This window comes from Dama dama, chromosome 6, assembly GCF_033118175.1.
Source record: "Dama dama isolate Ldn47 chromosome 6, ASM3311817v1, whole genome shotgun sequence".
NCBI classification, from domain to species: domain Eukaryota; kingdom Metazoa; phylum Chordata; class Mammalia; order Artiodactyla; family Cervidae; genus Dama; species Dama dama.
The window spans coordinates 13,510,239-13,523,954 of record NC_083686.1 but is presented as its reverse complement, the minus strand read 5'-3'; the positions used below and the strand labels follow the sequence as shown (position 1 = coordinate 13,523,954).

The window sequence follows — 13,716 nt, the reverse complement described above, 5'->3', positions numbered from 1 at the left end:
GAGGTTTTCCTGGTGGCTCAGCCTGCAATGCAGGAGACCTGGGTTCAATCCCTGGGTCAGGAAGATCTGCTGGAGAAGGAAACGGCAACCCACTCCAGTATTCTTGCCTGGAGAATCCCATGGGCAAAGGAGCCTGGCAGGATGCAGCCCATGGGGTCGCAAAGAGTCAACCATGACTGAGTGACTAACACTTTCACTTTCACAGAGGCTTTGAGTGTGAGTAAGCAGCTTATTCCTCGGAAGGAAAGTTATGACCAACCTAGACAGCATATTAAAAAGCAGAGACATTACTTTGCCAACAAAAGTCCGTCTAGTCAAGGCTATGGTTTTTCCAGTGGTCATGTATGGATGTGAGAGTTGGACTGTGAAGAAAGCTGAGCACCGAAGAATTGATGCTTTTGAACTGTGGTGTTGGAGAAGACTCTTGAGAGTCCCTTGGACTGCAAGGAGATCCAACCAGTCCATCCTAAAGGAGATCAGTCCTGGGTGTTCACTGGAAGGACTGATGCTGAAGCTGAAACTCCAATACTTTGGCCACCTGATGTGAAGAGTTGACTCACTGGAAAAGACCCTGATGCTGGGAGGGATTGGGGGCAGGAGGAGAAGGGGACGACGGAGGATGAGATGGCTAGATGGCATCACTGACTCAAAGGACATGAGTTTGAGTAAACTCCAGGAGTTGGTGATGGACAGGGAGGCCTGGTATGCTTCGATTCATGGGGTCACAAAGAGTCGGACACGACTGAGCAACTGAACTAACTGACTGAACTGAAGCAGCTTAGGCTTCATTTCTCTGGGCCTTGTGATTTAAAGCACTTACACTTAATCACACAAAATCACACTGTGTTAGAACTGTTTGTTAAAGCCAGTCTCTGATATGTTTTGTGAGAACTCTACAATAACCTGTCAAAGTGCTTAGGAAATCAGAACACTCTAGAAAATTTGACACAGTCTAGATTCCCTAAAAGGTAAATTAACACTGTCACCAAAGTACATGGGGGTCTTTGGTGTGTGTTTTGAAAAGACAGATAAAGCCAGCAACAGGATCCAAAGATGGTCAAGAGAACAGAGATCATCCAACCAAATGGTGCCCAAAGTGGTCACACCATTTCTCTGACCTTATTGAAGGCAAGTTCATGAATGTTTGAACTTAGAAGCAAAGAGCTGCTTCCCTGGGCTGGAGTGTTGACCCTGTTAAGTGCTACTGTGTCATTTTGTGGTTTCCAACATGGTTACTGTTGTTTCAAAGTTTCATTGACTAAGGAGAGAAAGGAAAAGGAACCAGTCAGCACATGCCTGGTATCCACAGGATTTTCCAGGCAAGAATACTGGAGGGGGTTGCCATTTCCTTTTCCAGGGGATCTTCCTGACCCAGGGATCGAACCCAGGTCTCCCGAACTGCAGCCAGACTCTTTACTGTCTGAGACACCGGGGAAGCCCTCCTATAAAGCAGGTGCGTTTAGAAGCGAGGCAGGAGGTGAAGTCAACACCTCAGGCAAACACTGGCATGCTGCGGGAAGGGAGGCGCTGCAGGTTTAAAAGCACAGTCAGAGAAGGTCTCAGGGTGAAGGTGGCTTGGGAGAAAGTCTTTAAGCAGGACAAATGAGGCAGGAGCGCTGGGGAGCTCGAGGCATGCGAGGGAGGCGAGAGTGGAGTGAAAGGGGAGACAGGGAGGAGAGGGAGGGAGTCAACTCCTGACATGTGGGGTTGTGCAGGGCAGGATAAGGTCTCTGGCTTTTACACTGCATGAAATGAGCGCAGAAATGAATTGATGTGACATAGTATCTTTTATCAAGTCTAATGTGCCAGTGATTATGAAATGCACAGTTATTTTAGGTCCCACGCAGAGAGAAAAATCACCGCCAATTAAATTAAGAAGCATCTCAGTTTTAGAGATGTTAAAATATGACTAAATTTGCATCTTAAAAACGAGTGGGAAATATGTTCCCTCTGGAGCAGGGAGGGGTCAAGATGGCAGAATAGGAAGACCCTAAGCCCACCTCCTCCCACGGGCACATTGAAATTACAACTATTCACAGAGCAACTATTGATGAGAATGACCTGAAGAGCAGCAGAAAAAAAATCTACAACCAATGGTATAAAGAATAATGGGAAGTTCCTGTGTAGCACATGGAGCTCAGCTGTGATGACCTAGAGGGGTGGAACGGGGAGAAGGGTGGGAGGCTCAAAGGCAGGAGATATATGAACACCTAATGGCTGATTCACATTATCATATAGCAGAAACCAAGACAACACTGTAATGCAGCTATATTCCAACTGAAAAAACACCAGATTAAAAAAAGAAGAAACCACAATGAGAAGGGTAGAAGGGACAGGGTCAGCGTATAGTCAAGTCCCATAATTACAGGTGGAGGACTCCCAAATGGGAGGATAATTACTATTGCATTGGTTCTCGCCAAACAGTGAGGTGTCCAAAGCTCCCCAGCCCAGGGATCCTGCACTAGGAAGACGAACCCTAAGAACATTTGGCTTTGAAGATCTGCAGGGCTTATATTCGGGAGAGCCAAATGACCATGGGAAACAGAGATCCATCCTCAAGGGCTGCACACAAAATCTCACAAGGTCCAGGAACCAGGGCAGAAGCAGTCATTTGAAAGAATCCTGGGTCAGATCCACCTGATGATCTTAGAGAGCCTCCCAGAGAGGTAGGAGGAAACCAGAGCTCCGTCTGGGGAGAGAGGCACTGGCAGCAGCCATTTGGGGGAGCTCTTTCTACCACAAAAGCGGTGGAGAATTTGTCTGCCATGCAGGAGACCCAGGTTCGATCCCTGGGTCAGGAAGATCCCCTGGAGAAGGAAATGGCAACTCACTCCAGTATCCTTGCCTGGAGAATCCCCCAGATGGAGGAGCCCAGTAGGCTACAGTCCATGGGGTCGCAGAGAGTCAGACACGAGTGAGCAACTAATACTTTCTACCATGAGGGCACATGCTCGGAAGCACTCTTTCTGAATCCCCGCTCTGGCTTATGAGCACAGGGGTCCCGCCTCGCCCACCAGCCTGGCAGCACCAATACTGGGGCACCTCAGGTGAAGTAGCTAGGCAGGCAAGGACACGAGCCCACCCACCAGCAGGCCAACTGCCTTAGGGCCTGTAGAGCCCCCAGCTGGCCCAGGACCCGACCCTGCCCATCAACTGGTGGCCCGGTACTAGCCCCAAGACCAGCCTCACTCACCAGTGGTCTTAGTAGTATTTTTTGGATTTGTCTCCTCAGGGGGCTTCCCAGGTGGCTCAGTGATAAAGAATCCACCTCCCAACCAGGAGACTTGGGTTCGATCCCTGGGTTGGGAAGATCTCCTGGAGGAGGAAATGGCAACCCACTCTAGTATACTTGCTCGGAAAATTCCATGGACAGAGGAGCCTGGCAGACTATGGTCCATGGGGTCACAAAGAGTCAGACATGACTGAGCACCACCACCCACCCATGTCTCCTCAGGCAAAGGAAACAAAAGCAAAGATGAGCAAATGGGACTAAATGAAACTAAAAAGATTTTGCACACTGAAGGAAACTATCAACAAAATGAAAAGGCTGCCCACTGAATGGGAGATATTTGCAAATGATGCACCCCATAGCAGTAATTATCTTGGGTCCACCTGCACAATCAGGATAATCTCCCCATCTCAAGATTCTTAACTTACTTCCCATCTGCAAAGTCCCTTTGCCATGTCAGCAAGGTAACATTCACAGCTTTTGGGAATTAGGACAAGGACATCCTTGAGGGGACACTAGGCATCTTTCTGCCTAACCCAGCAGACTGGCGAGAAGCCCACACACCTGTATTAGAATGGATCACACTTTGAGGACCACTATTCTACATCCTATTCCAATTGTGTAACTAACAAAATCCACAATATTTAACAACTTCCCTGAGCAATGGGGCATGAAATAACCAAGACCATTTACCTAGAAAATAGGTGGAAAATGAATTTTATAGTCTGGGTGTGTGTGTGATTTTCCATGAAGGGTTTTGTCGGTCCTTTTCTTCTCATGACTAAATATTCATCTCGACCATAGAAAGTTCATCTCTCATTTTCATCAACAAGGAAATATGGAAAGTGGGAGAGAATATGGGTCTCTAAATATCTTATGGTAATTTAAGGCAATTAAACAATCAATCAGTAAATTAATTTTGACATACACACTTTGAGAAAGCAGTCTTGGGTCATATTTATTTAATCAGTTGATGAGGTCATTAACCTTCCTGTTAGCTTCTTGCATGCAAAACTCCTTTCAAAATACTTCTGCAAAACATAGGAAAATTCACATAAAGGCATATGCTCACAAAGTAAGTGAATTAAAAAATAAAACCAGAATCTCGGCACTGTCTGATATCTGCTTAAAATAAAAGATTCATAACTAGAGGTTTTTGGGTGAATCATAAGTCTGTGCCTAATAATTTGTCAGAACTGAAATTCTGAATTTTTTTCAATATCAGTGTTATGAAGTGATTAAATAGATACAGTGCAAAGGTCTTAGTCTGCATTTGCCTGCATTACCTTGCAGCAACCATGTAGGATATTTTGATCCATATTTTTCACATGAAAGCTGAGATTCAGAGAAATTCAGCAAGTTGTACAAAATCACAGAGTTGTGGGAAGTCAGCTAACTGGCTAAAGTCACTCAGCCCATTAATGCCATTGTTGTTGTTTTGTCTCTAAGTCATGTCCAACTCTTTTGTGACCCCATGGACTGTAGCCTGCCAGGCTTCTCTGTCCATGGAATTCTCCAGGCAAGAATACTGGAGCGGGTGGCCATTTCCTTCTCCAGGGGATCTTCCTGACCCAGGGATTGAACCTGCATCTCCTATGTTGGCAAGCAGATTCTTTACCACTGAGGCACCAGGGAAGCCCATTAATGGGATTGCACGCATGTGGGCCAAGTTGCTTCAGTCATGTTTGACTCACTGAGACCCTATGGACCATAGCCCGCCAGGCTCCTCTGTCTCCAGGCAAGAATACTGGAGTGGGTTGCTATGCCCTTCTCCAAGGAATCTTCCCGACCCAGGGATCAAATCCATTTCTCTGGAACCTCCTGCATTGGCAGCTGGATTCATTACCACTGAGCAACCACGGGAGCCCATTAATGTGGCTGCCCTGCTTCAAATGCAGGCATTCAGCTTCCAAGGGTAGAAACCTGTCTGCAAACCACAACTGCCTCTAAAAGGCCTGATGGAGAGCCAACATCAGAGGCACTTTAGATCCATCTGGTGAGCTTTCCAAACCACCAAGGCCCAGGTTTCCCCCTGCTTCTCCAGAGATGGCAAATGATATGGCCTGGGATCCAGGATTTGTATGAACTGGAGGAATTCAGCTTCATGTACATGCCCTGGTGATCCTGTGCTAATTTCCAAAGCTGCATATTATCCCTGGTAATGCAGGGAAGTTTTCTTGAGCATTTGCTATGTCCCAGCTAGTGGGTTTTGAATAAGGAGGTGAAATAAGAAAATCAAGGCTACTGCTCTCTGGGACCTACCAGCCACATATGCAGGAGACTACTACGGGTCAGAGGACAACAGATGAAGCTGACGGCAGACTGAAATTAATTAGAAGGAGATCTAATAAACTGGACAGGCGGGTAACGAATTAGAAGGAGATCTAATAAACTGGACAGGCAGGTAACGAGACCTGTGCCCACCCAGAGGGAAAGGTCCTATGTTTGCGTGGTGCTTCCATTGACTTTTTGGTAGTTTGGATAGCTCCCGTTACTTTCTTTGGAAAACTTCTATCACATGCCTACATTGAGGGCTCATTTCTAACTAATGGAACACTCAACTGAAAAAGACATGACGTTTCTCACAACCACCACCTAGGGGTGAGCAGTCCAGGGCTGGGACAGTCCACCTCTCTGCCCCACCCTCCTTCATCTCGTCTCTAAGTCAAAGCCAGCAGTCCTCCACTCCTCCCATGCCTGCTCTGGGCAGGAAGAACAGGAAATGCTTGGAAGATGTTTTCTAGTAACGTGACCTTTGTATTAGCAAACAGAAGCTCCCTGTAGATATCACACCTTGTCTCATAGGTTAGAACTCTGTCAACGCGGCCACTTCTAGAAACTGGGATATTGAGCACATTAGTTTTGCAGTCTCTAGCATGTAGGAAAGCAAGAGAGAAAGGAAATGGGGGCATTTTCATGTGTTACATTTGGAAATCTGACAGTTCTAATTTTTTAAAAATAAAATTGATGTATATTAGCTACCTATGGCTGTTGTAACAGCACCACAAACTCTGTGGCTTCAAACAACACAAATTTAGTAGCTTACAGTTCTGGAGGTGAATCTGGAATGAAAGGAACAGGACTGTTTTCCTTTGGAGGCTCTGGGTGGGGTTGGAATCTGTTCCTTGCCTTTTCCAGCTCCTCAAGGGCACTCATTCCATGGCTGATGCTCACCTCCCTCCAGCCTCTGCCCAGGACATTACATCTCCTCTGACTCTGACCCTCCTCCTTCCCTCTTAAAAGGACCCTTGTGATTACACTGGTCACTCAGATAATTCAGAATAATCTTCATGTCCCCAAATCCTTCATTTAATTGCATCTGCAAGGTCCCTTTTGCTATGTTAGGTAACATGTTCACAGGTTCTGGTGATTAGGATGTAGGGGCATTATTCTGTCTACCACACATATTATTGTTCAGTTGCTCAGTCATGTCTGACTCTGCGACCCTACAGACTGCAGCATACCAGGCTTCCCCGTCCTTTGCTATCTCCCAGAGTTTGCTCAAACTCATGTCCATTGAGTTGATGATGCCATCCAACCATCTCATGGTCTGTTGCCCTCTTCTCCTCCTGCCCTCAATCTTTCCCAACATCAGGGTCTTTTCCAATGAGTCAGTTCTTTGCATCAGGTGGCCAGTGTATGGTTTTAATGATGAAACAGACTTTCACTGAAAAATAGGAGTCCCCAGAGTGCAGCCCCTCCCACCCCTCCCTCGGTCCACTCCCTTGAAGAACTACCTTCTGCCATTTACTTCTGTTCTAAAGAACAGGCTCTGGGCGTCATCTCCTGACTTCCTACACTGGGCGAGGAGGGGTCTGCTCTCTTCTCCCCCTCCCATCCCAGCCCACCCGGCCGGCCGTTGTGAAAGGCTGGCAACCAGAATCTTGGTAAAGCACTCAGCACAGGCACTCGGGGATGCTCAGTGAAAGAAATGCCTCATTATCCTTCAAATGTTAGTGGAAAACGCAGACTCTAGACCCAGTTTTACAAAATGCCACACCTGCTTTTCCTGCTCTAGGAGATCCTGGAAGAGTTTCCACTGCTGGCTCCGGAAGCGGTCCGACTTCTCCAGCTGCCGAGTCGAGTTCTCCTGGGCCTCCTGCCTTAGGTATTCACACTCTGCCTGGGAGAGGTCGGTCACACCGGGGAGCGTCTGCAGGAACAGGATGTCGGCGAACTTCTGGAAAGTTTCCATGGTGCTGCGGTACAGCTCCTGAAACCGAGAGCCACAAGACGGAGTTACAAGTCGTGGTCTTGCCCTGGGCAGGGCCTAAGGTCTCCCCATAAGACACAGGAAATCTGGTGAAGGGAATTGTCCAATCACACACGTGTGTGCACATGTGCATGTGCACAAACACACACTTACAAAGTAGGGAAATACCGCTGCCTTCCAGCCCTCTCACCCGCACCTAGTCAAGCCCCAGACCTGCCACCTTGACCCAGTGAGCCCTTACTCACTGGCATCTCCTCTAAACCTCCATCCAGATTAGGTTCACAATCCCTCCCTGGTCTCCCGGCCTCCCTCCATCCTCCACACTTAGGTGAGTTATTTGCAGAAGCACAGCTCTTTCATTTCCAGTTCAAATACCTTGGAGGGCTTCTCTTTCCATTGCAATCAGAATTACCTAGCAGGGCTTCAAGGCGGTCCTGACTCATTACTCACCATTCTGCTCCTTCATCCCACCTTCCCCACTCCATTCTCTTCCTAAAAATGTATCTCTTTAATTGTGAAAAATAAAAACCTATAGATAATAATATATTAAACTTTCTGAATCCACCATTCAGTTGTCTTTTATCCCCCTAGATTAAAAACACTAAAACTTGCAGGATAAGTTGGAATCCGTTAAGTTCCCTCTATAATTCTTTTCCCCTTCCTCCTAGTCTCCTCAGAATCAGCCATCCCCATGAATTCAGCATCTGTCTCCAATTTAGATGTCTATACTTTCACTATATGTGATGTCCACAAACATGGCCTTTGGTGTGCCTGTTAATTCACATAAATGACATCTCATTGCATGTTTCATTATACAGATTCTTTGCAAGCTTCTACACTTTGCCCCACCTCCAGGCACTTTCACATCTGAAATGGACTCCTCTTCATCCTGCAAAACCCTTACCAAAAAATCCCTTCTCTGTGAAGCCCTGCCTGGGCCACTCAGACTAACAAGGGCATTTCCGACCCTGGGCTCCTGCAGCTCTTTGGTTAGCCCCACCAGGGCATCAAAACTACAGTTCACCTGTCATTCCTCCTGGATCACAACTGCCTGAGAGTGGCTGCATCATACTCTGTACCTACGTCTCACACCCTCCCAGACCAAGCACCTGGCTGCAGTTTCCGAATGCATCGCACACCAACAGGAGGCAGAATGCCCATTCCCCCTTCTCCATTTAGGAACTCCCCACACGTGCTCCAAACTCTATGTGAGGTCTCCTCTTCTGAGAGGCCTCATGACCACAGGGCTTTTTGTGGCCACTAGTTGTTTGATTATCTTTTCCATGGACTAGACCATGAGGTTTCTCAAGAACAAAGTCTTATTACGTTAGCATCTATAGCTCCTAGAAGAGCACCTGGCAAATATCAGGTAATAATATTAAAATTGTTATTAATTACGAATTCTTACTGTGTGCCAGAGTGTCATAAACACATTTCTTGCATAATCTCATTCATCCTTCTAATAGTCCTATGTAGATGTTCTATTAGAATTAACAATATTTTATAGGCAAGAAAAATAAGACCCAAGAAGAGAAGTAGCTGGACATCTGTAGAGGGTGGATTCTGACTACTGGACTATTGGACTCATGCTCCTAACTTGTGTGGTATGAGGATAATTGTGTTTTTTTTGGTAAAAAAAAATTCTTACCATCTCATCTAGTGTACCTAGCTCATACTTGGTGGGCTCAATGAATATAAGTTAAATTTAACTCCATGTTAATTAAACCCAATGACTCGTGAGTGCATGCTCAGTCATGTCTGACTCTTAGTGACCCCGTGGACTGTAGCCCCCAGGCTCCTCTGTTCATGGGATTATCCAGGCAAGAATACTGGCGTGGGTTGCCATTTCCCCCTCCAGAAGATCTTTCTGACCCAGGGATCGAACCCGAGTCCCCAGCATCCCCTGCATTGGCAGGTGGATTCTTTACCGCCAAGACACCTGGGAAGGCCAAACTCAATGACTACCATGCTCTAAAAAGCTCATGGTCAAACTGAACTTTGTTTGGAATAAAGTGCCCATGACAGGGGCATAAAGGATCTGCAGCCTTTTAAAAGACTTAGAAAAATAAAAGAAAAAAAAAAAAAAGAGAGAGAGGGAAAAAAACAAAAAGAGAGAAAAAAAAAAAAAAAAAGACTTAGAGATCCTACTTCTGATAGTGGCCAGCCAGGTAATTTGAACCAGTTTTTACCACTGAGGATGAATGTTTTTAAAAAGCTGGACAAAATGTTTATTAAACCATCATAAAAGTCCCAAAGAGCTAACAAGGTAGTATAGAGTATAGAGTCCAAGGTCTGGGAGAAGACGGCATCAGAGAAGCATGCTCAGCCTTTGGGCTCCATTTATATACAGGGTGTAGGTCAATCCAAGGGGCATGCCTGCACAGCTGATGGACCCTGGTCAGCCTCCAGTAGTCGAAGTGGAGTTCATGGCTCACCATGAGTTGGGGCCTGGGTAAAACATTCCACACCAAGGATTGGGAACCCAAAAGCTGTGATACAGAAACATGAGTGAAATGGAAAGAAATCAGATCTGACAGGTTTAAACACACAGCAACCTGGAGTCTGTTCATGTGGGTGGCCCAGTGTATTTCTAGTTTAGGCATTGAATTAGGGGATTCCAGATCATTAGAGACCCAATCATCTGGCAGAAGCAAAGGGAAAAAATCTTTGGTAAAGGAGAGCATCACTGTGTGCCTGAAAATATTTTTAAAAAATAATGTACAAATCTGAGATAAGGCATACCGTGAAAAATACACAAGTGTACAAGAAGTACACAAGGAGATGAGAATACAAGGAGGGAACACAAGGAGACAAGACCATGCCCAAAGATCTACACAAACAACAGACACGTGAACCCACAGGCTGTCTGGAGAGCACAGTACAGACTTTAAGACTGATGCTCACTATGCTTCTGATTTGAAAGCCACTCTTCAGCCTTAAAGCAAAGACCTGGAGATTACAAAAAGTAATGCTATTTAGTTTTTGTTTTTGTTTTTTTTTTTTTACAAAAAATTAAAACTTCTAGAATTGAAGAACACTATCCAATAATAGGAACCCAATGCAAAGGTTTCACTGCAGTTTAGATGCAGTTGAAGAGAGAATAAGTACAGGAAGACAGATCAGGAGAAAATCCAGGACAAAGTAAAGAGAGACTAAAGGATGTTAAATATGGAGGAGAAGATGAAGGCTAAAGGATACAGTGAGAAAGTCCCACATGTTTAACTGGAGTCCCTAAAAGAAGGACGGGAGAGTTCAGACAGAAGTCATATTTGAAGTGACAGTGGGTGAGAAATCTCTCAAAACTGATGCAACAAATTTACAGATGATGAAACAGAGGCTTCATCTGTACTTGTGAAAGAGAGGTTAAATAAATTTTGTTAGTTCACCCACAGGGCCCCAGTGGCCAGGCTTTACCACACATGATCTAACCATGAGGCTCTTAAATGAATTTTTCTAACAATGAATGAATGAGATTATAACTAGCACCTAATAAACACAGGGTCACTTTTGCTGCATTAATAGTAGATAAAACAGTCTTTAGGAAAAAAACCTTCCTCTAGAGAGAAAGGGGAGCAGTTCATAATATCAAAAGGTTTAATTCACCAGAAAGATGTAAAGTTTCTAAATTTGTATGCACTTAATGAAAAAAAATGAAGGTGTCAGTCACTCAGCTCTGTCTGACTCTTTATGACTCCAAGGACTATAGCCCACTGGGCTCCTCTGTCCATGGAGTTCTCCAGGCAAGAATACTGGAGTGGGTTGCCACTCCCTTCTCCAGGGGATCTTCCCAACCCAGGGATTGAACCTGGGTCTCCCATACTGCAGGCAGATTCTTTACTGTCTGAACCATTATCCAAATCATTATAATTTGCCATATTAATAAAATAAAGCTGAAAAGTATAATGTTAATTATGGGAATAAATGAAGAAAATGTGAAATTGTGTATTTCACAAATTGTAATTTCCATGCAGAAGAAACACTCTTAGCAAAATAGGAAATGGAAGGAAGCTTCCTTAATCTGAAAAAATCTATAGCAAACATTTCACCTGAGGGTAGAAACTACAAAGCAATATTAAAAAAATTAATAAGACAAATAAATACAGGGATACACCATGTTTGTAGACTGGAAGATTTGGTATTGTAAAGATGTTCATCGTCACCAACTTGATCCATAAATTCAAAATGCTCATCAAATTGCGGGCTGTATCAGTAACTTTGTAGGATATGGATTGAAGCTGCACATAACTCTTTAATCCAACAATTCTGCTCCTAGGTATATGCCCAGTAGAAACAAGTGCATGTGTGTATCAAAGAGCATCCACAAGAAAGTTCTTGTCAAGAGAATGTGTAATAGTCTAAAATAAGAAGCCACACAAATGTCCATCAACAGTAGGATGGATAAACGGTGGTGTATTTATACAGTGAAATACTACAGATCAGTGAGGAAGAATGAATATTGCTACACATGACAATACAGAGAAATCTCACAAGGCACAAAGCTTGTCTCACAATACAAAGTTGAGAGACACAAACCTAACATGCTATACAATCCCATTTCCATAAAAGCAAAGACCTAATTTCCATGTAAGCCAGGATATGGCTCCTGCAAGCAGGGAAGAGATTGGGATAGGGAGGAGGTATGAGAGGGGTTCAGGGGTCCTGGTCAAGATCTCTTTCTTGATCTGGATGGAGGTTACATAGATCTGTTTTTAATCATCATTTGTTAACCTGTAAGTTTACATGTTATCCATTTATTTGTATCTGTTACATTTCACAATAAAAACAGTTTAATAATATGGGAGTGATTTACATCTTCTTCCAGCCCCTGGAAATCCCAATTTTCTGCCAGGCAGGAGACAGACTTTGAACATTGATTCTCCTACCTTGGAATCTATCGTCCTGCAGCAGTGGCTGTAGACACTAACACATACCTTTTCCTTTCTGTCATGATTGTCAAACTACAAAAATATGCTGTTTGTAAATTCAAGAACTAAAATCACTGCAGATGGTGACTGCAGCCCTGAAATTAAAAGACGCTTGCTCCTTGGAAGAAAAACTATGACCAACCTAGACAGCAGATTAAAAAGCAGAGACATTATTTTGCCAACAAAGGTCTGTCTAGTCAAAGCTATGGTTTTTCCAGTAGTCATGTATGGATGTGAGAGTTGGACTATAAAGAAGGCTGAGCACCAAAGAATTGATGCTTTTGAACTGTGGTGTTGGAGAAAACTCTTGAGAGTCCCTTAGATTGCAAGGAGATCTAACCAGTCCATCCTAAAGGGGAAATCAGTCCTGAATATTCATTGGAAAGACTGATGTTGAAGCTGAAATTCCAATACTTTGGCCACCTGATGCAAAGAACTGACTCATTTGAAAAGACCCTGGTGCTGGGCAAGACTGAAGACGGGAGGAGAAGGGGCTGACAGAGGATGTGATGGTTGGACGGCATCACCGACTCAATGGACCTGAGTTTGAGTAAGCTCCGGGAGTTGGTGATGGACAGGGAGGCCTGGTGTGCTGCAGTCCATGGGGTTGCAAAGAGTCACACATGACTGAGTGACTGAACTGAACTGAAATTTAAGTAAGGTGAACTTTGTAAAAGCTACATGGTTCATTAGTCAAGGCTCTTTCTAGTGAAACAAAAAGCAAAACAAAACAAAACGTGCTGGATCCTGCCTGCTCCCTGGACAGAGACACATCTGCAACGTTGTCATGTGCTCTGACAGGTCACAAAACACAGCGCTCCCACTTTAGGCTGAGATGTTACGTTTGGGAGATGCTGATTCATTCTGTGCCTGAAACAGAACTGGAGTTAATCTGTTCTCTCTCAGCGTGTGTGAGGGGTCGGATCGGCAGGGGGGACCTTGGTGCCTCAGCCTTTTGCACTTTTCCTTGAACACAGCACAGGGAACCCAAGCTGGGGCGGCAGTTCCCTCGGACTCCTCTGTCACTAGGCTTCCGCCTCTGCCCCCTGACCCAGAGGGGCAGTGCCCTTCCCAGGCTTCTTTCAGAGAAAGTTCTGGGGCGGGGCAAGGGCACATATTCTGGAGCCCGTGGAAGGGAGTCTCAATTTCCTGATCTGCAAAAGGGATACGATGCAAAGTCCATCCGTGAAGACAGCACCTGCCTTGAGGACTGATGATCAGGATTACGGACTTCCTAGATGGGTGCGATGGTTAAGAATTTGCCTGCCCATGCAGGAGAGGCAGAAGACTTGGGTTCGATCCCTGGGTTGGGAAGATCTCCTGGAGGAGGGCGTGGCAACCTGCTCTAG

The 13,716-nt window shown here is 45.1% G+C and overlaps 1 protein-coding gene across 3 annotated transcripts in view; it reads right to left on the bottom strand.

Moving 5' to 3' along the window:
* The window catches only part of EVC (EvC ciliary complex subunit 1), an 86,594-nt gene that overhangs the window by 24,095 nt on the left and 48,783 nt on the right, over positions 1-13,716 (bottom strand). For all 3 annotated transcript variants that reach the window (XM_061145531.1, XM_061145532.1, XM_061145533.1), the window contains exon 12: positions 7,230-7,442. In XM_061145531.1, coding sequence (XP_061001514.1) covers positions 7,230-7,442 — 213 coding nt within the window. The remainder of the gene's footprint in view (positions 1-7,229; positions 7,443-13,716) is intronic.